At 46.7% G+C, this 25,009-nt stretch overlaps 1 protein-coding gene across 2 annotated transcripts in view; it reads left to right on the top strand.

Moving 5' to 3' along the window:
* LAMA3 (laminin subunit alpha 3) overlaps positions 1-25,009 on the top strand; it is a 256,090-nt gene that overhangs the window by 124,284 nt on the left and 106,797 nt on the right. For both annotated transcript variants that reach the window (XM_008261146.5, XM_051851337.3), the window contains 9 exons: positions 313-469; positions 3,806-3,938; positions 5,992-6,134; positions 9,318-9,415; positions 10,214-10,367; positions 16,922-17,082; positions 20,304-20,412; positions 23,341-23,438; positions 24,656-24,800. In XM_008261146.5, coding sequence (XP_008259368.3) covers positions 313-469; positions 3,806-3,938; positions 5,992-6,134; positions 9,318-9,415; positions 10,214-10,367; positions 16,922-17,082; positions 20,304-20,412; positions 23,341-23,438; positions 24,656-24,800 — 1,198 coding nt within the window. The remainder of the gene's footprint in view (positions 1-312; positions 470-3,805; positions 3,939-5,991; positions 6,135-9,317; positions 9,416-10,213; positions 10,368-16,921; positions 17,083-20,303; positions 20,413-23,340; positions 23,439-24,655; positions 24,801-25,009) is intronic.

Genomic DNA, 25,009 nt, shown 5'->3' with positions numbered 1-25,009 from the left:
GACTTTGCTAAGTTGTTAACAAGCATTTAGAACATAGTAAAGGATGCTACACGTATGGGTTGTGCTAAATGACTTTCTCATCTTCCTTCTTGGAACGAGTAAGTGTTAGGTATCGTTTATGGGGATGTAAACATGAATGCAAGCAATACTTTACGGAGAAAGCAGGGGCCCCTTGTCTTTGTCCTTCTTTAATGCACTCTGTGAGCTTTGCGGAGTTCTTTTAGCACCAAATATCGAGGTTAAAGAACACTGAGACGATCCATGAATCTAACTTGCTGCATCCGCATTTACTTTACTTTTTATTTCTAAAAGTCCTGAAAAGAACTACTATTTCCCGGATTTGCATCATATGAAGTATGAGATCGAAGAAGGCACCACACCTGCCGGAGGAGCCCTTCGGTTTGGATTCGATCCCCTGACGTTTCCTGAGTTTAGCTGGAGAGGATATGCCCAGATGACCCCCGTGCAGGTACACAGCCAGCAGGGAAGTCTTCATAGCAGAGTAGCTGTGGACACACACGCATGAGCACTCTAGTATCTGTCTACACATGCATGAGCACTCTAGTATCTGTCTACACACACATGAGCCCTCTAGTATCTGTCTACACACACGTGAGCACTCTAGTATCTGTCTACACACGCATGAACACTCTAGTATCTGTCTACACACACATGAACACTCTAGTATCTGTCTACACACACATGAACACTCTAGTATCTGTCTACACACACGCATGAGCCCTCTAGAGGGGAACTCCCCCCAGACCTGACTCCAGGATTCCTTTTTGCCAGAGTATGGGTTGGGGTTGGAGTTGAGGTTAGACTTGGGGCTTGGGGGAAGGTAGAGTTTTGAGTGAAAGCATACACGTGGATTCACAGTTCATTGTTACTGTAACTTGGTCACCAAATCAGAAAACAAAGGGGTTACAGACAAATTGTTTATCTGTGGGACTTTTTATAAGAAGGAAGCTTCCAAAATGATATTAGGCTATGAGGGTGCTTCAAAAAGTTCATGAAAAATGGAATGAAAAGGTCAATTTTTTTGGTGCAAAAAACAATAATTTGAAGTCCATTTCACATGAAGGGTCTTCAAAAAAGTTTGTGGAAAATGAGTATTATAAAAATGTTATGCACAGATTTCAAAATTTTCACACCAAAATAAACTTTTAATTCCATTTTCCCATAAACTTTGTGTAGTATGTTTTTATGTTTATAACATAACAAGTATTTTTTAAAGCCATCTGTGGAAAATAAAGATGAGTTATGTTAAATAATTATAATGAAGCTCATCTTGCTAATTTTGGGCTGATGCTTTTTTTTAAAATACCCAACTATTATGTGAACAGACACTGTGATAAATAGTTAGTAGTGCTATTTATGTTCTTCTCCATATTTCTCTTTGCCTCCATTCTTTCCCACTCTATCCATCTATTGTGAGTTTTCGTTAGAATGAGTAAGGGAATTTTTACATTATTTGTTTACCTTTGGAACTTATAAAGATTTCTAACTAAATACTTCTGTAGAGCTACTGACAGTTTTGTCCTTGGGTTTTCTTTTTGGGGTGGGTCTCTCTCTCTCTCTCTTTTTTTAAAAGATTTACTTATTTATTTGAAAGTCAGAGTTACACAAGACAGCAGGAGAAGCAGAGAGAGAGAGAGAGAGAGAGAGAGAATCCTCCATCTGCTGGTTCACTCCCCAATTGGCCACAATGACTAGAGCTGCGCTGATCCGAAGCCAGGAGCCAGGAGCTTCCTCCAGGTGTCCCATGCTGGTGCAGGGGCCCAAGGACTTGGGCCATCTTCTACTGCTTTCCCAGGCCATAGCAGAGAGCTAGATTGGAAATAGAACAGCCGGGACTCAAACTGGCACCCATATGGGATGCCAACACTGCAGGTGGTGGCTATACCTGCTGTGCCACAGCGCTGGCCCCTGGGGTTGATCTCTTCAAGCCAGGTCTCTAAGTAGAGAAATTCAGAGTAAGAGAGGTCAGCTGACAACCACAATAAACCAACATCTGTTCTCAGCCAATTCAAAATTCAGTGCCCTTGCTGTTTGTCTCTCCGTCAGCCCATAGAGAAAGTGGGACCAGGACATAGTTCTCCTGGAGCCCTCAAAGATTCTGGTGCTGCATTTTGCCTGGCCGAAGTTCCACAGCCAAGCTGCCTTCCAAAATAGTACCCAGGACCTGAGGAATCTCATTGTTTCTCCCTTCCCTCCAAATACAGCAATCCAGTTTCTTTAGTGCCCTAATCTTACTTCATTATTCAGAGAAAAGCAATGTTTCTATTGAGTCATGATAGGATGTGAGGGATTCAGAGTCCAAGCCAGGTCCCCAGATTCTCACAGGTGTTTATCGTTTGAACGACATTAGTTTGCTGTATAGCTGGGTCCACACAAAGGACTGGATTTCTACTGATGCACTTCCCGAGGGAGTATTTTTGGTCACAGGATCTTGGGTAGAGTCTCTTGGATGTTCACTTGCTGTATTCTGCCCCTCACACATTTTTGCATATTTATGTTCCCACTTGGAACACTTAAATATGAATCCTGGCAAATTGTGAGGGCCAGCCCGAGTTCCTCAGTGTGGGTCACTTGCAGCGCCTGCTTCCAGAGCCAGCGGTCCTACCCCAAAGCACTCTTCATGGTCACCAACGTCTCATGCAGTGTGTGCTCCCTCCATCTGAACCCAAGGAAGAGTAGCAGAACCACTGATCTGGGAATTCCCAAGCGTCCTGAACTTCCCTCGGGCCACAGCCACGCCTGGTTTTGTGAGCTGTGGTTCAGAATTAGAATAGTTTACTCCTGGGATGGGCATTTGGCCTGGGGCTATGACATCAGTTGGGACTCTGGCATCCCCTATTGGAGGGGCCTGGGTTTGTGTCATGGCTCTGTCCCCAGCCTCAGCTTCCTGCTAATGCGCACCCTGGGAGGCAGCACCTGATGGTCAGGTAGTTGTGTCCTTGCTACACCTGAAGACCTGGGTCAAGTTCTTGGCTGTGGTCTGGGCCCAGCCCTGGCTGGGATCAGCCCTGGCTTAGCAAGTTGTTGGCTGTGGTCCACCCAGCCCTGGCTATTACAGGCATCTGGAGAATGAACCAGCAGATGGGAGCTCTCTTTGCCTCTCAAATAAATACATAAACAAATTTTTAAAATAGTTTAGTCTTTTGTTCAAGGTTCTGGGCTCTACAGTGCTCACAGAGTGAGCCCAGGGCCTGGGGGAAAGGGGAACTTCCTCTAGGATGAGAAGCCCACATTGTCCTTGGATAGGGTGGAGATAAAACTTCACGAGATACACGGACCCAGTATTGTAGTTACGCCTGAGTTTACCACTGATGTATTTAGCCTCTTGCCTTGCTTTTGCCACTATCAGTTGCTGTGTTTTCTGTGCCTGTTTAGATTTATATGCATGTGAAGTGGACCGTGGAGTGGAATCTCTATGGGGGTAGTGGTGTGAAATAATACTCTTCTCTTTCCTTCTTTTCTGCCAGCCAGTGGTGGTTGCCTCTGTCACTGTGGCTTTGTTAACCTAGTCCGTCTGAAACTCTGCTCTGTCTGCCCAATAACAAAAGGCTAAAAGGGGACCTCGGTTGCTGAGGGAGTGTGAGTGATTTCAGTTCATTCCCAGGTGGGCCCGTTTCCCTCTTCTGTGTGCTGCCTGCTCAGTGGGTGTGCATGTGCCTACCTGTGTGTCTATGCGAGTTTGTACTGCACATCCAGTTGTGAAACCTGAATAAAGTCACCAGTTGGCTAGCATTTCTTTTAATACTGTCTCTTCAATCCTTTGTGGTATTTTGCTATTTTTCAGGATGAAGTACAGGTGATGCTGAATGTGGGCAAGTCAACTCTCTCCTTGTTTCATGTTATCCTGAGATATGTTAACCCTGGAAGTGAAGCAGTCTCTGGCCATATAAGTATTTACCCATCCTGGGCCAAGGGAGGTGGGTAAAATTCCTCTTGCCAATTAATAAGTGACCAGGTCAGGAAACAGTTGCTCCCATTTCCATGGTCACCCATGCTCATAACACATGAAGCCTGGGACATGGTCTGATTAGACAGTTCTCTGGCTATCCTGTGGTGTCCTATGACAAAATGCCTAAGACAAACTACTTATGAAGGAAACACAGGCTTATTTAGCTCACAGTTTTGTAGGTTCAAGTCTAAGATCAGGCAGCCCCATTGGCTTGATGTTTCGTGAGGATGATGAATGGCAATGGTGAGGTGCATGTGGTGGACAATCATGGGGGCAGACTGGGGAGGCAGCAGAGAGCGCAACTGGGCTTGACTCAAGGCCTTATAACCAACCGTTTTATAGAACTTCCTTCCAAGGAGCCTCTCACTCCTCAACCCCCTTACCACACACACACCATGACTTAGGGACCTCCTACTAGATCAACCTCCTAGATACTAAACATTCTGATTATTTAAGTTTTCATGGTAAATGTATCATTAACTGACATTTAAAAACTTGATTTAACTTGTATTTTGGCTGAACCTACTGGCTTATGATGACTTCACTGAACAAAGCTAATTTATAACTCATTCATGGTGAAATAGGTGTCAGCTTTTTGGCACTGAGAGAGCTTGACCGCCTGCCCTAAATGCTCCCATTGTTTCAAGCAAACTGAACAGTTCAGGGAGAAATGGGCAAGGTTAGGAATTTTTAAGGTGAATGCCATAAAGCAGAGAGCCCAAGAGAGCTCCTAGGAGAGAGAGGGATTATTGTGGGCAGAGGGGCTATGGAAGAGGGAATAGCCTTGCCACAGTCAGAGACCAGACCTGGAAGTCTTAGGGCTTCTGCCATCATAGGAAACAGATTCCAGGAAGTATCTGCATTCCCACAAGGATACACAATGGCACCAGTGGAAATTTGGTTTAAGATCAAGAGGTAAGCATCTGTCCTTAGCATCCACGGCAGTCGGGATTGGGGGACGAGATGAAGCCATTCCCAAGTTGTTTCAGCCAAGGTTTCGTGACTGGAGGCTGATTAACTAATAAGCAATGGGAAAACTAGAAGGTTTACGTGGTCATTTTCAGCGTCTGTAGCATCTCGGTCCTCGCATAGCAAGAACTCTCTGAACTGAAGAGGGTTGAGGGGGAAGTGCAGCTGAAAGCTGAGAGGTTCAGTAAATCGCCCAGACTCACAGCTGGTCTCTGCAGACAAAGTATTCAGACTCTGTACTCTTCCTAACAAATCCCGTGCCTCCTGGATGGCAACACCCTCAGCAGTCCACTCTCTGTTCACTCACACACCTGCTCCCTCATCCTCCGCAACACCTTTCCCCAAGTTGGAGTCAAGAGCCCAGTTGCACGTTGCACAGTGTGGCTGCTGCTCCTCCCCAGTGCCACACAACACCCTGCTCTCCTGGTTCTAGTCTGGACACCTCACCATCCACGTCCGCCCCTCAGGAAACCAGGGCCATGCTTCCTGAGTTGCTGCCTTATCCACAGAACTTAGTTCCAGGCCTGACAGTCTGTTGGGTGAGGGTGGCTGCGAGGATTCGGAATAGACTTTTCTTCTGGAGTTTCACCCAAACTCAGGCGCACCAGCTTGCTTCCTCTGAACCTTCTGCAGACCCTCTGTTTAGTGCAGAGGAAAACACGTTGTTTGAAACAAAGACCAAAAATTGTTCTTATTACCCAATAAATACATGGTCTTGAAAAGGAGAGAATAATCTAATATCTAGTGTGATATATTGAACATTTCCTAAAAAGCAAGGAACTTACCTAAGCATCTTAAATGGATTAAAATTATTATTTAATGAATTCAAAAAACCACTCATAATCCCAGCATAGACAGCCACTGCTAACATCTGATCGGTATCTTTCTAGTCTATTTTATACGTCTGCATACATAGAAGTATACTGTTTGAAAATAAGATCAGTAAATCACCTTAAGCCTTTCCAGATATAAACTGCATATTCAAACCTGAGTGCCTAAAATCAGCACTGACTGCTTGAAAATGACTCAGCAGTTCTTTGTATTTCTGGTAGGTGCTGCTCAAAGCAAAGAGATCGTCTTCCTGCCGAGTAAGGAGCCCACCTTTGTCAGCGTCCCTGGCAATGGCTTTGCAGACCCGTTTTCAATCACCCCGGGGACCTGGACTGCTTGTATTAAGGCAGAAGGAGTGCTCTTGGTAAGACGTGGCTCTGGGTGGTGCTGTCTTATGGGAGTCTCCCCGCTCAGAGATGGTCCCTCTGACACTAAGATCCCTGGTGCCCACAAAATATCAGAATCATCTACAGTTGAGACACAGGAACGTGGCAACGCGCGCCTTTAGGTGATATAACAACAAAGAAGCCACTCAAAGTGTCCTTTAGATGCTTCCAGCCAGCTTCTCTTAGACAAAACAGAAACCAAATGGTTACTCGCAGCGACACGAAATTGTTAGGGGGAATGCAAAACCTTCGCAAGCTCATGCCTATGGCCCGGTCTTTCGGAAGTGAGCTTGGCATTTTCCACTGTGAATCAGATGAGCACACAAGACGTTCGGTCTGTCTGCAGATCATGCTGGATAGAGGCAGAAGAGTCTAGAGGGTGAGAAAACCCAAAACGGTGAGGCCGTCAGCAGTGGAAAGAGGAGGCGGCTGCAGGAGCCAGTGCTCCTCTGTAATGCTCTCCCTGATTTCTCCCTCCTCACCCCTGGCAACACCGTCACCAAGACTGCCTTGAACAAAAAACTCATCATCAGCCGAAACAGTGGCAGAATAGCCAGAGAGGCTCTGGGGGTTTGGAAGGCTGAAATCTGCTCTGAGAGATGCCGTATCTGATGCATGCTTTGGGGTCTGCCTTAGCTTATGGCAAAGTTTCCAACACCGTCTGCAGCAGAAGCATGGTTTCACGCACTCCGAGTGAGAAGCATAAGTTTATCTTCCTGGCACGACCCTATTAATTGGCCACATCAGCAGCTCTGTTCAATAAGTCCCTTACCTCCAACCAAGCCTGCCTCCATCACTTCTTCTGTACCATATAGAGAATACTTACCCAGATAGGTCTTTTCCAAATCTGGAATCTTACAAAGATAATGTGAAGGTTTATGCCATCTGTTCAGTGCCTGGTCTTGCATCTCCTTGGTAGGAAGTTTAATTGCTTTAAAAAGTTTAAGAATGCTGGGCCTGGTGTTACGGTGCAGGAGGTTAAGCTGCTGCCTACAACACTGGCATGCAACATCCCATATTAGAGTACTAGTTCGAATCCCAGCTGCTCCATTTCCAATCCAGCTACCTGTTAATGTGCCTGAGAAGGGAGTGGAAGATGGCCCATGTACTTGGGCCCGTGTCAACCATATGGGAGACCAGGATGGAGTTCCAGGTTCTCAGCTTCTGTCTGGCCCAGCCCTGGCTTTTGGGGTCATTTAAGGAGTGAACCAGTAGATGGAAGATCTCTCTCTCTTTCTCTCTTTCTGTCTCTCCCTTTCTCTATGACAATTTGCCTTTCAAATAAATATATTTTTTAAAAGTTTAAGAATGTTTCACTGATGTCATAAATGAGGAAGAGGAAAATTTCATTGATACTGATAATGGATACAAAGTTGGACTGATAAAAAGTTCATTTTAAGTTACTACCTAGGTATGGAAGATGCTTAATGACTTAATTCTGTGCAATTGTGTCATTATGCACAAATAGTTTCCCATTTTTTGATCCCATCTTCTCTAAAAGTGCTTAATTGAGCACCTATTATCAACTTCTACCATTCTAGGATCCTTGGGATCTAATGTTATGAGATCTGATCCTAGCCCGAGGAAGCTTACTAATAGATCAATAACTTATTTAATTAAAACTCACTCAGGCAGTAGGACTCGAGGGTCCCTTGCATCATAGTCTCCCACTCTCTCCTCCCTTACATTGCTCTGAGGAGAGAAAGCACCTCATGGTCCACACGTGAGTGTCTTCGCAGTTGAGGCCAGCGTCCCCTCCCTCCCTCCCTGTGTAGACGGGCAGCGACGCCTGGACTGCTGGGAAGCTGTACCAGCTGCATCTCAGCTCAGAGCTCTGCTCTCTCCTGCAGCACTGCTCAGCCCCATGTGCGTGGTGGGCTTCCCTTGGCACACTCGGTGGAACATGTTCTTCCTCTCTTCCCCGACACAGGCACAGGGCCAGCTCCGCTCTGTGAATCACCAGGATCACAAAACATCACTTTGCATAGCCTGCCATTAGGGTACTGCTCAGCTGCATGGATAGAGAGCCCCCACACGTGACCAATAGTCAGGGTTCTATCAGCACCTCAAAGGAACATTTTTAAAACTGAATGTTTATTATGTTTATTTGAAAGGCAGAGAGACAGAAAAGGAATCAGAGAAAGAGACATCCCATTACTGATTCATTCCCCTAATGCGTACAACAGCAGGTGTGGGGAGCAACTGGGAGCAACTCGGACTAGACTAAGTTACTGGAATTAAGACTTATTCTATGCATCTGCTTTCCCACAATATGGCGCTGAGAAGGGAAACAGCTTCTACACAGCTGCCTCCAGTTCAACCAATAAACTGTGGGACCTGCTCCTGATTGGAGGAGAGCAGCGTACTCCGCGTGTGGGTAGCAGAGTTGGGATTGGTGGAAGAGGACTATAAAGGAGGAGAGAGACGGCATGCACCAGGAACATCTAAGGGGAACATCTGAAGGAACACCTGTGCAGCCCCCGAGAGAGCCGGCCGGCGGTGTGCCGCTCCCCGCGGAAGTGGGGAAAGTGGCAGGGGGAACCGCCCTTCCACGGAGGTGGAAGGGTCGGTAGCCAACCCGGGAAGAACCAGCAGCAAACCCGGGAAGGGCCGAGCAGACAAAAGAACAGCGCAGGGTCCTGTGTCGTTCCTCCACGAAGACGGGGAGCGACAAGCTGGGGCTGGGGCTGGGCCGGGCTGAAACCTGGAGCCCAGGACTCTACCCAGGTCTCCCATGTGGCGGAGACCCAAGCACTTGAGCCACCACCTGTGCCTCCCAGGGTGTGCATTAGCAGGAAGCTGGAATTGGAAGCAGAGCCAGGACTTGACCCCAGGCACTTCACTAAGGAATGCAGACTTCCCAAGCTATGTCTTAACCGCTATGCCAAATGCCCAGACCTCAAAGGGACATTCTCTCAGTCAACAGGTTGTCTTTGTTAATTCTCAAATCTTTCAGTAACCTGGTAGAGACAGTACAATTTCTCCTAGCCTTTGAGAAGCAAAGTGTTCACACTGAGCAGCTTATCTCCGTCAGGAACCTTTGCTGAATTGCTGTGTGTGTTCTGGTGAGTCAGGGTGACGTCACCCGGGATTGCTAATCTAGCTCGTCGGACTGGGCCACCCGCAGAATGAGTGACTGTCTTCTCTGTGTGTGTTGCTAGGATTACCTGGTGCTGCTCCCCAGGGACTACTACGAAGCACCTGTGCTGCAGCTGCCAGTCACGGAACCATGTGCCCCTGCAGGATCTCCCCAGGAGAAGTGAGTGTTCGGCTTAGACTGAGAGCTTTTAATGCAAGTGTTCACGATGGTCCTCAGGATCACAACAGCCACGTGGTGCTCTGGATAAGTCTTTAATTGCGATTTTCCTCTGTGTCTTCCTTGTGTCGCTCCAGTAAGAGTCGCAAAGCACTTTGCACAGGTAGCTGCCTTATGTGTGAGTGGCTACCACCCTCTAGCTTGTGGACATGTTGATCATGCCCCAGTAACACCCTCCAGGTCATGCATCTGGTGAGCCAAAGAGTAGAAAACAGAATCCAGGTTGGTGGAGATTTGTGCCATCAGTTCCGCATGCAGGTAAAAATTCGCAGAGACCTAAGAGTTTGTTGAGGGTCTGGTGCTGTGGCATAGTAGGCTGAGCCTCTGACCATGGCACCTGCATCCCATACGGGTGCTGGTTTGTGTCCCAGATGCTCCTCTTCTGATCCAGCTCTCTGCTTATGGCTTGGGAAAGCAGTGGAGGATGGCCCAACTGCTTGGGTCCCTGCACCCACACGGGATATCTGGAAGAAGCCACTGGCTCCTGGGTTCAGATTGGCTCAGCTCTGGCATTGTAGCCAGAGTGAACCAGCAGATGGAAGACCTCTCCCTCTGTCTCTTCCTTTCTCTGTAACTCTATATCACAAACAAACAAACAAACAAATAAATATAGGGTTTGTTGAGGGAATGTTGGTGAAGGAGTGGGGGAATGGAATGGCTTAGCGTGCTCAGGGTTGCACTGTTGATATGGTGGGTCACGTTCTCTGTTGTAACTGTCGTGTTTTGTCATTGCTGTTGAAGTTGCCTGCTTTACCAGCATCTGCCAGTGACCAGATTCCCCTGCACGCTCGCTTGTGAGGCCAGACGCTTCCTGCTTGATGGGGAGCCCAGACCCGTGGCTCTGAGGCAGCCCAGCCCCACGCACCCAGTCATGGCGGATCTCAGTGGGAGAGAGGTAGGGACAGCCTGTTATTCAAAGTTCGTATCACCTCCCCCACCCCCACTTGATCTGCTGAAAACCCTTGGCTGCTGTTGCTTCTGCAGTTCAGGAGAGCTCGAAAGAGCTGTTCCCGGAGACATCAATCAGTCATCAATCAAACTTATTTCTCTGGTTTGGGTTGGGACCTGGGGTCGTGGGAAGGTTGTTCTTTGGATACTTTCTAAATGTGGGGGATGGGGTTGTAAAGCTATGGGTGACACAGACTTTTTTCCTTTGGGTTCCCTGGACTTATAAGCAGACATCCTGTTCTACGTGACTCAGGGCAAGATCTCTCGTCAAACACACCAGTGACTCAACCTAAAAGGGCTCCAGAAACAGCACAGCTTACCCTGAAAGGCCTCAGCCCTCACTTGGGGGCCAGCCCCTTCGGTGCATAACGGTGACGCCTGAATTCCTCGAGCCCAGAGTCTGGAACCACTGCGCCCCACGGCAGCCGCGCCCCGGCGCCCAGGGCAGGTTACTGCAGGTCTCGCCCTCACTCTTCTTTCAGGGGTTCTTGGAGCCTCACACCAAGAGTTAACACTGCGCAGAGTTAAGTGTTGAGTTAGAGTTCAGGATATCATCCATAACAGTAAGAACAGCACAGCACAACGTCTCAAAACGAAGACTCTGGAAAAAAATGCCTCCTTCACTGTGGTTTGACTCTTTCTTCTCTGTCATGTTCTCTATTTTCTGCCTTTGAGGAAAATGTTCATTTGCGAGATTAAATTTAGGGGAATGAAAAGGTTTGTGGTGTTAATTTTCACTGAACCTTTCAATGTGTACGCTTTTGTAAACTGCATTTCTAACATTTTGAATGTAGCTCGTGGAGATTTTAAGTATATTTCTTCAATATGGTCTTCATTCCATTAGTTTTTATTTTATAAAATATCATATGCTTGTTGTAGCAAATAAAACAGTATAGATATGCCTTAAGAAAAAAGAAATGACCCTCCCTCTACTCTATTCTCGTATTAAGCTTGCTGTATCCCTCCCTAGCCATGCCTAGATACATATTTGCATATGCACAGACACAGGTATGCACAGATACACTATATATACATGTGCACGCATGTACATGGGTGTGTTCCCCAGACAACAGGGAGATACTCATGTTCTAGAAGGGCCAGCCTCGCAGAAGTGATTCTGACGATTCACTGGGAGGTATCCTCCCTGTGATGTAGCCCAGAGCCACAGCACTGAGCTATTCATCATGGTCACTTTGGATTGATGCATAAAGTCAAGTCTTGGGTTATCCAGTGTTTTCTTTTTTCTTTTTTTTTTTTTTTTTTTGACAGGCAGAGTGGACAGTGAGAGAGAGAGAGACAGAGAGAAAGGTCTTCCTTTTTGCCGTTGGTTCACCCTCCAATGGCCGCTGTGGCCGGCGCGCTGCAGCCAGCGCACCACGCTGATCCGATGGCAGGAGCCAGGTACTTATCCTGGTCTCCCATGGGGTGCAGGGCCCAAGCACTTGGGCCATCCTCCACTGCACTCCCGGGCCATAGCAGAGAGCTGACCTGGAAGAGGGGCAACTGGGACTAGCCGGTGTGCCAGCGCCGCAAGGCGGAGGATTAGCCTATTGAGCCGTGGCGCCGGCCGAGGGTTATCCAGTTTTATCGAATAGTTCTTTTTATTGTCTTATCCAAAAGCTTACAGACCTGTGCTGTTTGATACAATAGCCTCTAGCCCAATGTGGGCATTTAAACCTAAATTAATTAAACTTCAAGGTAGGCAAAAATTCAGCTCCTCAACCAGCCCCATTTTAAGAGCTCAGTGAGCCTAGTTGTGTGGTGGCCACCCTATTGAAGGGCACAGATTATGGATTATGGTGCTGGCGCTGTGACAGAGTGGGTTAAGCCTCCCCTCTGGTGCTGGAATCCCATATGGGCACCAGTTCGAGTCCTGGCTGCTCCACTTCTGATACAGCTCCCTGCTAATGGCCTAGGAAAGCAGTGGAGGATGGCCCAAGTGCTTGGGCTCCGGCACCCATGTGGGAGACCCGGAAGAAGCTCCTGGTTCCTGGCTTTGGACTTGCCCAATTCTGGCCATTGCAGCCATTTGAAGAGTGAACTCTCTCTGTCTCTCCCTTTCTTTGTCTCTAACTTTGCCTCTCAAATAAATAAATAAATCTTTGAAAAAATTATAGATTATTATCACCATTGCAAAAGCTTTATTTGATAGCAGGGTTAGATGTCATTGTGTTAAAATTAGACATGTGCAGTTAAAAGAGGCTTTGATATCTTCCTGTGACAGAATCTTCTCTCCATTATGCTTGTGAGAGATTCGTTTACCCCCTGCTGAGTACTTAAACTGTTGGGGGCTCATTGCTTTGAGGGGTGCTTGATCCAATTTTAAAATAAATTGCAGTTACTAGAAAGCCATCATCTAAAGTTTTCAGCAGCTTTCAATATAGTTGTTCCCCCTTATCCACGGGCGATATGTCCCCACCCTCAGGAGATGCCTGAAACTACTGGGTAGTACCAATCCTGTACTCTGTTCTGATGCTATGTATATACCTGTGATAAAGTCCAATTTGTAAATTAGGCACATTGAGAGATTAAAAATAATAACCAATAATAAAATAGATCAATTATAACATACCTTAGTGAAAGTTATTTTGACCATATGAATTGTTTATTTCTGGGACTTTTCATGAATATTTCTTGCACTGTAGTTGACCTCAGGTAACTGAATCCACAGAAAGTCAGACTGTGGGAAGGAAAGACTTCTGTTCTTGTTGAACACTCCTCTGTTCTTATTGAATACTCCCTATGTTCTAACCACTCTCTTAGCTTGCTTTCCATAATGTAGGAGTGTCTGGTTCTTTCTACCTCTCTTCAAAATATCACGTGCAACCTCACCCTCTCCTGGGTAGCCCACAGTGTTAGAATCTGTGGAGGCGCCACCCTCCTTGTCTTACTACTCTGTACTCTGTCGCTAAGCTGTCTCATCAGGCCTGTGTGGCAGACACCAGCTCCAACAGGGACCTCCCAGCTGGTATGCCCAGTCATTCATCCCTCTGCTTTTACCTGCAGAGCAGCACACCTATCTTCTTCCATGACATTGCCACTCGGATGTCTCAGAGGGGATCTCAATTCCATGTCGGCGTTCCCTACCTGAGCAAACGGGACCACCGTCTGTCTAACTGACTAACCCAGAACCCAAGGTCATCTGTGTCTCTGTCCCTCACTGAAGCTAATCCTGAGTCTACACCCCAAACTTCCTGTGAGTCTCTCCACTTCTCTCCCTCTACCTCTCTAGTCCAACACACAAGTTGAGCATCCCTGTCTGGAAATCTGGAACCAGAAATGCTGCAAATTCTGGATGTTTGGAGACCCAGCATGATGCCACCAGGGCAAAATTCCACACCTGACCTCCCGCCATAGATCAGAGTCAAACACAATACACTATGGGGCTGGAGTTGTGGCAAAGTGTGTAATGCTGCTGCCTGTGATGCTAGTATCCTATATGGGTACCAGTTCATGTCCCGCTGTTCTACTTCTGATCCAACTTCCTCCTAGTGGCCTGGGAAAGGCAGCAGAAGATAGCACAAGTGTTTGGGCCCCTGTCATCCACGTGGGAGACTCAGATGAAACTCCCAGCTTCAGCCTAGCACAGCACTGGCCATTGCAGCCATTTGGGGAGTGACCCAGCAAATGGAAGATTGATATCTCTCTCTCTCTCTCTGTCTCTCCCTCCCTCTAACTCTTACTTTCAAAATAAACAAACTCTTAAAAAAAACCCACAAGTACACTAAATATATTGTACAAAATTATGTTCAGGCTGTATCTATGAGGCATATATGAAACATAAGTGTGTAGACTTGAGTGCTATTCCCAAGATATCTTATTATGTGAATGCAAACATTCCAAACTCCCAAAAGAAGAAGACTTCCATATCAGGAACATTTCTGGTCCCAAGGATTTCGGATGGGAGATACTCAACCTGTGCCCTCACCTTTCACAAGGATCTTTGCAGTAGCCCCCTAATTAGCGCACCCAAATCTGATCTTGCTCACTGCATATCCCAGTCCATTCCTTATGCCTTAGTCAGCTTATTCTGATAGAAACATCTGCTTGCCACTGTCCCCCCTTCCACCCACCACTCCCCTACACACATGCACAACTGAAGCATCACAACACCATCTTGTTTGCCTTAGGACAGAGACAAACATTTTACTATGTCCTGTAAGGCTACCATGCCTTCTTCCCAATTTTGTCATCCACCCTCTGGCTCTCTGTTCTTCAGGCCCCCAGGGCTACCCTCTGTCTCCTGAACTTATGTTAATACCTGCAGCATTAGGTGTTGTCGGCCAGCTTCCTCCTGCAGGCTGTTCCCTCTGCCTCGATGCTCTCCCCTCCCCTCCTGGCTTGGGTATCTGTTCCTTGTTCTCCACGCTCAGTGAAGTTGTGGCTTCTTTGGGGAAGCCTTCCCCTTTCCTCCTCTCCCTGGCTGGTGCAGGCTTCTGTCTTGCATTCCCCTGGCGGCTCTTTAGAGCACTCATCACACGTGTCATTTTCTATTGTATTGTCCACTCACCTGCTTATCTGAAGGCAGAGACATCTGTCTTGCCTCCCACTGTACCCATCACCTGGCCACTTGTTGGATGTAATATGGACCCTCATTTTGATATTGGACCTGGAGTTTTCCCTGTTAGCTTTGTGTGAGCAAATTTTTCAATAAGCTCCACTTTCTATATCTTTTACCCTAAAACACCAATAGCTAAGAGAGGGCAGTTCTATGCCTTCAGCCAGAAAGATTCCTCCACTCCGTTTGACACTGGCTCTATTAAAGTTTCCTTTTGTAAAAGACAAATGATGACAGCAAACTGTGAACCTTCTGCCTTGCTACCTTTACATCTTTTATTGAAGTTTCTCAAAACTCACTCCTACCCTCAAATATGATTTCAACTTTTACAGAAAGTCCTCCAAAAAAAAAAAAATCATTCCACAGGGCTCAGAGTGGAAAGAGTAGTGGCATTTATAATGGAGAACTGTTTGGGAAGTTGCAGCCGATAATAACTTCTGGGAGAGAATCTGAGAGGTCGTTGACCTGCGTGTGATTTGTGGCGAGGTAAAGGCGGACGAGCCCTTGTTGGGAGATGTCCAGGGTAATTACCTCTCCGCCTGGCCCAGCAGTCATCCTACATTTCACTCTATTACAGAGTCCAAAAGTGCTGTGGATAATCCCCATTTTTTTTTCCCTGAGGGAAGTCTTTCTATTATTTAAATGGTAAAAAAATTGCTGTGAAAAATTGCAGTTGTGTGGTTCAGAACATTCCAGAAGGGAAGAGCGAGCGTGAATTTCCTGGAGGCAAAAAGAAGGGGACCATTTTAATGAAGTGCAGTCAAGGTCGACTGGGCCTGAGCTTCTGGGCTGGGGTGGGCACGCTGCTGAGGAAGGTGGTGCTGATACTGGTGCAGGCGTTCAGTGTGCACACACACGTGGGCCCAGCAATTCGACTTCTAGGCGTCTTACAGAAATGCTAGTGCGCACTGTGGTTGGGAAAATCAGAGCGAGCTAAGCGTTCATCAGTTGGCGATTAGTTGAATAATTTTATATTCGTGCTGTGGAATGTAGGCTGTGTGTCTGCATGTGCTGAGAAGACACGTGAACTACTGTTGAGGAAAAACAGCAAGTCATGGCCACAGGCCACGTCCTAGCATCACCAGTGGTGAGATGCTGCTGAGCGTTGGATCTAAGTAGATACTTGCGTTAGGAACTCATTGAAGCCTCCTAACAACCCCACGGGGTGGGCACCATCATTATCCTCATGTTGTACACAGTAGGACATGAGGCCTGCAGGCGTGGAGTGACTTATCCATGACCACGTGGCTGGAGGCATTCTGATGGCAGACCCCAAGCTCCTATCCAGTAGGGGACACTCATGTCAGGGGAAGTGTCCCCTTTTTCTGTAAAGGGCCAGGTAGTAAATATCTGTGGCCCTGCAGGCCATGCAGTCTCTGGGTCTCTGTTGTTTTGGTGCAAAAGTATTACTAGGATCACAGCTTTCCTCAAAAGACCAAAACACGTGTGTGCATGTTGAAGACCAGACTCTTGAGTTACAGCCTCAAGAGCACAGTGTGTGTGTCACTTTTCCACGATTTTCCTTCAGGGAATTTCATATTTCTTTTTCAGAGAACAGCTAAAGAGCCTGCAGGTCATTTCCTTGGCTCTTGGACCTCATTGGTAATTCCTTGTTACTTCAGTTTGGGAGTGGCCTTCACCGTGAGGAACAAGCGGCTGCAACGCTGCTGGAGAAAGTGGGCAGAACCCCCTAGAAGCAGGGTTGCAGATTTAGAAATCAAAAACCCACAATGCCCCATCGTCACCCCTTGTTTATCTGAACATCAAACTCAGCAGGGTGTCGTGTACTCTACCTGGCATTTCTGTCTATAAGACAGCATTGCTTACTATGATGACACTTCAAGTGCTTCCGGCTTGCCTTCCCTGTCTTCACTGTTTCGCTTGTAAATGTGTCCGGCCCTTGATATCGAGATGATGGTCTGTCTGCTTGGCCTCTTGGACAGGTGGAACTGCACCTGCGGCTTCGTGTCCCACGGATTGGCCACTACGTGCTTGTGGTCGAGTATGTCACCGAAGCAGACCAGCTGTTTGTGGTGGACGTGACCGTGGAGAGCCCCGGGTCTGTTCTGGAGGGCCAGGTGAACGTTTACAGCTGCAAGTACAGGTACTCAGCCCCACCCCCAGGAGTTTCTCTTCGGTCTGTTTGGAAGATTCTGGTGTTATTTGCATTGGAACATTGTTTCCTTTGGAGGTAGCTTTTGAAAAGGGGCCTGGGGTCTGGTTGTTGTGTGATCCACCATCACTCTTGCCGAGGGTATGAGAAGTCCTCTCTCTGGGCAGCATCTTCTTCAAAGGCCGGGTGCTCCCCCTGGCAATGGGGTTCAGGGTCACAGGAAGCAGTGAGGGGGCATGGTCTCTGTGCCCTCACCTCAGAGGCCCCGTTAAGGTCATGAGCGTGTGGCGTAAGGGAAAAGTCTTACTCATTCTCAGGGTGTCAGCAGGTGCCCACCTGCCTCACCACACACACCTTCAGAGCCGGGGTACTTAATGTCTGAGGATCAGCAGGTGAAAAGGAAACTCAGCAGTGGACTTTAAAATTCCCCCTTGAAATTCTGCTCTGGGTTTATTTAAAAAATGGTTTTCTTTGCATATTTTTTCAAGATACATGCAAATGTTCGAGGTATGTTTTAATTAAAGGACAGCACATGGGTGTTTTCACGTGAGACTAATTGCATAACTGATGACACTGGGCAGTGGCATCCCTTGAACAACAGGCGGAGGGCTGCAGGAAGCCCACCCAGGCCTTGTCCCAGGCCTTGGGCATTTTCTTGCCTCTCCTCTTATGTTGCTTTATGTCCAACTCAAGGTGATCTGAGGTAGTTGGACTCTCTCTATTATGAAAATGAAAGAACTTATAAAAAGAGGTATTTCTGGTGGCTTAAAATGGAAACTTTTATAGGACTTGATGGAATGGCTAATGAATTAATATCATGCCCTCTGTCACCCTAAAAATGCAACTGTGAAGATTTTTGTCTCTGGGGTGGTGATAAAGAAACCAAAAACCACGGTTGCATTTAGACTTTTAATAGCAGCAAGAGATGAGCCTGAAAGAGCTCCCCAGACTGTCCTGCCATGTAGCTGGACACAAGGGCTGCGTCCATAGGGGACAGCAGCAACACTGGGATGTGCTCTCGGTGGATGTGTCACCACGCCTGTCCCCCGGGTCCTGGAGACTGTGAGCCACAGTGCAGGGCATCTCCATACCCCGTCCACCCAAGCCCACCCTTCAGTTCAGTCCTCCGACCCCTTCCGCCTGCCGGGTCACGTGGCTCGGTTCCTGTTTCACTGGGTAGAGTGGAGTGGCCAAGAGGCCAGCAGGAAATGCTCAGGATGGCTGTGGTTATTCTCTGACTCATCTCGAAAGACCTCTGGGCATATCTGTGCCGAGGAGAGGAGGGATTCCAAAACCAGAGGAGGAAGAGCACCCTTCCAGCGTTCCTAAGAGCTTCCTCATGGCCTCTGTCTGAATGCAGTTACTGAGCCAGAACCTCACGACCCTCTCCTGAGCATTTTGGCTCCAGGCACAGCACCGCAGAGTTCTGTTTTATGAGTCTCTGTCATTAGAATTCCAGGATGCCATTGTATTTGATTAGGAATCACTTTCACTGTATTTGACTATTCCTCTGAGGGTCCCATTGTATTCATACTTTTCTTTCTTTTTTTTTTTTTTTTTTCACTTGGCTAAAGTACTTCCTCCTTCTTTTCCTTGATTGTGATGTGGACAAGTAAAAATGAACAGGCTGCCTACCTGTCCGGGAGCCCAAAAGTTATGGTGATACTGGAAATATTTGATTCGTGAGAATCTATTTCAAATGATAGGCTCTTTCAATGTCACAGCATCTCCTGCTGAGGTTTTTTGTTTTTTCTATTCACATAGAGGGAACAAATTTCATGTCCCAGCATTTCTCGAGTGAGTCCTAACTATGTTGTTAAAAACACAGCAGTGGTGTTTATAGGACAATCACATTTCAAACTAGTGCTGTGATCAGTCTTAGCACCTCTCCACAAGAGAAGTGTTCATTGACAATTAAATCAATCCTGTTATTATTGTTCATCTGTGATTTCTTAGTAAGAATTTAAAATAGGCTGAAGCTAAAGCTAAATTAAAGTGACTAACTTAATACTACTTAACCCCCAAGATTATGTCTGAATCTAGAAAGAATGTGTTCTAATTCACACACATGCACACATTCACGAGAATAGAAAATGGTTATTTGTTTTTTACATGTATACTATACACTGCGTTTGGCTGTTTGTATATTTTATCTCATTTCATTCCTCCCCAAAAAAGAGATTGTCTAAATTATTTCAAAAACTAGAGATGGTCATTTTGTTTTAACATGTCCCTAGTTCCAAATTATATTTATACAGAAAAGTTGCTACAGAATAAGAAATCAGAAATATAGAAATATTACTCAAAAATACTTCCTTTTGAATCTTTTCATTAGAGTTATATTTTTTGGTGTAAAACTGTGACCTTTTACTTGTTGCTTAACTCTAGCTCACCTGGTGGGATGGAAGGGAGGGACACCAGTGGTTGCAATGAGGAGAGAAGGAAGAGAGGAGCTAAGTTCACAGGCACAGTCTGGGTTTCCATGACATTGCGTGAGATCAAGTCACACTAGCTGCCTGGGCACAGGATGGTGGTTGTGAGGCCAGAGGGTAAATTTACTTGCAAGTGGTCCCAAGAATCTTGGTGAATTCCCAAGAAGCCTATGCATTAGAGATCTGGGACTCTCTCTCGCAACAGTTAAACCAAGTATTCTGTCAAAATGGGTAGAAAAGGCGAGTGGGGTGCTTAGCCCTGGGAGGTGCAGCACTGGCCACAGCTGGAATGTTCTTTCCCCAGCAGAGACTGTGCGCTGTGTCTTAGTCCATTTTCTGCTGCTACAATAGAATACCGCAGAGTGGTAACGCATGAAGAAAAGGAAAATACTTCTCATCATTCTGGAGGCTGGGCGCTCAAGAGCGTGGCATTGCCGTCTGCCAAGGGCCTTCCCGCTGCATCAGCCTATGGGGGAACACGGAGGGGCGAGAGAACACACCGCATGAGAGAGCTCACTCCCGCAATAACTAACCACTCCTTTCATGAGAGCAGTGCCTCCATGTCCTAACCCCCTCCTAAAGGTCACGGTGTCCACTATGTTTCAGCTGAGTTTGGGAGGGGACAGGCAGCTCCTGTCTTCTGCTTGTCATGCAGAAAAATTCACAACTGTCCATCCCCTTACAAACAAGGAAGCCTGATGAGCACTCAGCCAGCCCGCTGACAGGCACGCGACAAGGGCGACTGGCAGCTCAGCTAAGCAAGTGCTGTTCCTCTTGCAGCGTCCCCTGCCGCAGCTCTGTGATTGACGGCATGAGCCGCGTGGCCGTGGTGGAGCTCCTGGCTGATGCAGACGTGCAGCTCAAGGCGCGCATGGCCCGGTTCCTTCTGGTAGGTTCTGTGTTGCCCACTGAAGTTTAGAAGCATTGTCGCGATCTCTGTGTTTTTTAAACGTACTTAAATTTTGCTTGGAATTTCATGACATCAGTAAAATTAACCTGTAATGAGTCGCCACTTTAACACGAATTCATCTCTTCTTAAATTGGGCTTGCCTCTTCATTTGCTTTAGCCTTTTTCTTTTTTTAAGATTGATTGATTGATTTGAGAGGCAGAGTTACAGACATAGAGAAGGAGAGACAGAGAGAGAGAGGTCTTCCATCCACTGATTCACTCCCCCTAATGGCTGCAATGGCGGGAGCCAGGCTGATCTGAATCCAGGAGCCAAGAGCTTCATCTGGGTCTCCCACGTGGGTGCAGGGGCCCGAGAACTTGGGCCATCTTTTACCACTTTCCCAAGCCATTAGCAGGGAGCTGGATTGGAAGTGGAGTAGCCAGGACTCGAACTGGTGCCTATATGGGATGTCAGCACCACAGGCTGAGGCTCAACTCACTAAGCCACATAGCCGGCCCCTGGACTTTTTCATACCACCTAATAAAGTGTAGTCATCAAATCTGCACACCTCTGACACAATCCCATTTCACTCAGTTGTATTCATTGTTACCAATATGATTGAATTTTCTTTTTTTTTTAAAGATTTATTTTATTTATTATTTGAAAGGCAGGGTTACAGAGAGGTAGAGGCAGAGAGAGAGAAGAGAGAAGAAAGAGAGAGAGATCTTCCATCTGCTGGTTCATTCCCCAAATGGCTGCAATAGCCGCAATGGCCAGAGCTGTGCCAATCCAAAGCCAGGAGCCAGGAGCTTCTTCCTGGCCTCCCATGTGAGTGCAGGGGCCCAAGGACTTGGGCCATCTTCTACTGCTTTCCCAGGCCATAGCAGAGAGCTGGAGTGGAAGTGGAGCAGCCGGGAGTCAAACTGGTGCTCATATGGGATGCCAGCTCTGCAAGTGGCAGCTTTACCTGCTATGCCACAGCACCGGCCCCTGTTTTTAATATATTTTAAACATTTTGCTACATTCACTTCAAGTGTACATTATATACATGCTGTTGTATACTATTTTTTTGAAAACAGATATTAATATCATAGAGGGAGGGATTCAGGACAACGATAATAATGAGGGAAAGTGAAGCAAGACTTACAACTAAATGCTCAATATGACATCTGCACAGTTTTAAAAAAGATTTTCATGTATTTACTTGAAAGGCAGAGTGACAGAGGAGAGGAGAGAGAGAGGGAGGGAGGGATATACCTTCCATCTGCTGGTTCACTCCCTAAATGGCTGTAACAGCTGGGGCTGGTCCAGGCCAAAGCCAGGAGCCCAGAGCTCCATCCAGGTCTCCCATATGGGTGGCGGGGCCCCAAATACTTGGGGGCCACCTTCTGTTGCATTTCCAGGCACATTGACAGCTGAATCAGAAGCGGAGAAGCCAGAACTCCAACCAGCACTCCAGTATGGGATGTTGGCATCACAGGTGGTGACTTCTGCTGTACCACAACGCTGGCCCCACAACTTTTATACTGTCTCTATATGTTCCCTTAATTTTAAAAATTTAAAAAATGATCTCACTGTCCACTCTGCTTAGGTATGAAGCAATTTTCTGTTACTGCTAGTATTAAGCATGTATCACCTGGTGGGAAATGCCAGGTCAGTCCATTTGGGTTTGTTTTAAATATTTGTGCCTAAGTATTAAAAACTTGGAGGAGTGGGCTTTTGTGCAGTATTTAAGACATTGTTTGGGGTGTCTGCATCTCATATCCAGGGGCCTGGGTTTGAGTCCTGGCTCTCCTCCCCATTCCAGCTTCCTGCTGATGCGCACCCTGGGAAAGAACAGGTGATTCGTAAGTAGTTGGGTCCTTGCCACCCTGACGGAGATCCTAGTTCCCGGCTTTGGCCCGGCCCTGCTCTGGCTGTTGCATGCAGGTGTTTGGGGAATGAACCAGTGGATAACAAATCTGTGTGTGTGTGTGTGTGTGTGTGTGTCTCCCTCCCTCCCTCTCTCCTTCTCAGCCTTTCAAATAAATTAAATAAATATAAAAATTAAAAACAAAAACTTTGAGCCTGGTCTTACATAGCTGGAATTCAGTGGTTAATCATAAAATTATAGTTCTTTTTCTAAGCGTAGCAGTCCAGGCAGCTCTAACCTCCTCATCAGTGGAAACTGCAATGGGCCGAGTCTTCATGTTTTAAGCACAGGTTTGCCCTTGGTGTGGGAGTGGAGTGTCAGGCAGAATCGAGTACTGGAATATGAGTCCCAGGGGAACAGGGCCTTGGCTGTCCTGGTCTTGCAGGAATTCCAGTGTCAGGGGTGTCAGTGCAGATTTTTGTTGTTGTTTTGGAAGAGCTTTTCAATCCCACTGGTAATACAGTTTAGATTTAAAAATGAAACAGACTGATAAATCAATGACTGAGTTTCTTGTGCGACTCAGAAACGAGGTCTGGAGACAGTTCTTCAGACAAGTCCAGGTGAGCCTCACGTAGGTGATATCCACTATGTAGAAGGCTTTTCCCAGTGGGAGCAGTCGCATCTTTGAATGGTGGTTCTCTGGCTGCCCAACACATCTCCCTGCTCCTGCCAACTGGTGATCCAGCCTGGGCCCAGGGCAGGAGGGAAAAAACACGCACCCAAAATCACTGAAATGAATTGTTCTTGAACTGCCCTATGATTTTGTTCTCCACTTTATTTCTGTAATTATTCCAACAGAAATTTTATCAGGGATCCTGTATAACAGCAAAAAGGATTTGTTGTGCATAATGATGCCATAGCATAGTATCCTCTGTAATTTTTGCTACTCTAAAATAATGATTATAATTGTTCTGGATGAATTATTTACTTAATAGCATCTTTTAAAAATGGTGTTCAACTATAGCACCGGTTTTGCTGATACCCATGGTATGCCTTCTTTGTATTTGCTCAACAGCATCAGATCTGTATCATACCCATTGAGGAATTCTCCACTGAATACGTGAGACCTCAGGTTCACTGCATTGCCAGTTATGGACCATTTGTCAATCAAAGGTAGTGTGCGTCCCCCTTTTCTGCCTTGTTGGTGCACCGAGTGATGCTGTAATTCTCAAAAGGCTGAAACTTAATTTGGGTTGTGTGTCTCTGATCCAAATTGCTTGGGACCAGAAGTGGTTTACATTTTGATATTTTTGGACTTCAGAATATTTGCATATACATGATGAGCTGCCGTGGGAATGGGGTCCAAGTCTAAGCACAAAATTCATTTGCGTTTCATGTGTACTGTGTACACACAGCCTGAAGATAACTTTATACAGTCTTTTGTGTGCACTGTGTTTTGACTGTAATCTGTCACATGGTATCAGGTATGAAATTTTCCCCTTGTGGCATCATGTTGTTAGAACTCATAAACATTCAGATTTGGGGTTTTGGATTTGGGGAATGGTCATGCTCAACCTATACTTCAGAAATGATCATTGGCCAGTGTGCTAAGGTCTGGTAATGGATTTAAATGTGAAAAAGACCAGGTAAATAATCTTTCCCAGCAGTTGGGTTTTCCAGAATTCCATAGCAGCAGGAAGCTGACACAGTAGTGACTGGGGAAATGGTTAAACCCAGCCCTCCCGGGCAGGTACCCAGCCGTCTACTCTGAACCCTTCAATGACTCACTTTGTTCTAATCCTTTAACTTCTATGTCTGAGGCTCTTCACAAAACCACAAAAGCTCTGCCCTATCTCACAGCCATGCTATCAGAATTAGCTAACTAAAGCTTACTGGAATTCTGATAGGGTTGCTTTGCAGTAGATTCACAAATAATTTACAGACACAATCAGGAAATCTTGTGTGTATAGTTAGGACAGTAGGAGCCACCAAGACAGGGAAGATCTGTGCCTAAAAGAACTGTTGTGTATTTGATCTCTTTTATACGGTATTACATCAAAATCCATGTTTAGAGGTCAGTGTTTTATTGTATTGATCTCTAACAATTTCAGTTCTGGAAGGGGAGTTACAGTAAGCTTCTATCTAGTTTTCTCCAAAATTAGATTGCCTTTCTGCTTTAGCTGGTGCTGAGCAGGTGGCTGGAACACAGCTGGCCAATAGCTACACTGAGTATCACAATACAAAGACCACCAGGGTCCTGCGGTCCCGCGACACAAGGTCCTTCTGACATTCACCTGCTTCAGTGCTCAACATCTGGCTCTTCACTCGCGGGCAGTCCTGCAGTTTTGGGTTACTTGTAAGATAACATTTTCAAATACTCTCTGTTTCAGTGCCTCCTGTGTCTCCCTGGCCCATGAAACTCCTCCAACAGCACTGATTTTGGAAGTCCCGGCTGGGGGACCCTTCCCTCTTCTGGCCCAGGATCTTTCCCCTCCTGCAGGCGTTATTCCAGGATTCATGCTGCAGGCACCACAGGTAGGACCCCATTGGGTGTGCCTGTTCTAGACCAGTGGTTCTCCAAGTGTGGCCTCCAGTGAGCAGGAGCCACATCGGCTGGGAACTTGCTAGAAGTGCACATTCGCAGGTCCCACCAGGCCTCCCGAATCAGGAATCTGTGTTGTAACCAACCCTGCAGGTGATTCTGTTGTCCCTACTACTTTCAACTTTGGAGACTCCCAGAAATG

This window comes from Oryctolagus cuniculus, chromosome 10 (assembly GCF_051225735.1).
Source record: "Oryctolagus cuniculus isolate XC-2025 breed Fujian yellow rabbit chromosome 10, ASM5122573v1, whole genome shotgun sequence".
In the NCBI taxonomy this organism is placed as follows: domain Eukaryota; kingdom Metazoa; phylum Chordata; class Mammalia; order Lagomorpha; family Leporidae; genus Oryctolagus; species Oryctolagus cuniculus.
Note: the sequence above shows the minus strand (reverse complement) of the source record. Positions and strands in the feature narration are given on the sequence as shown.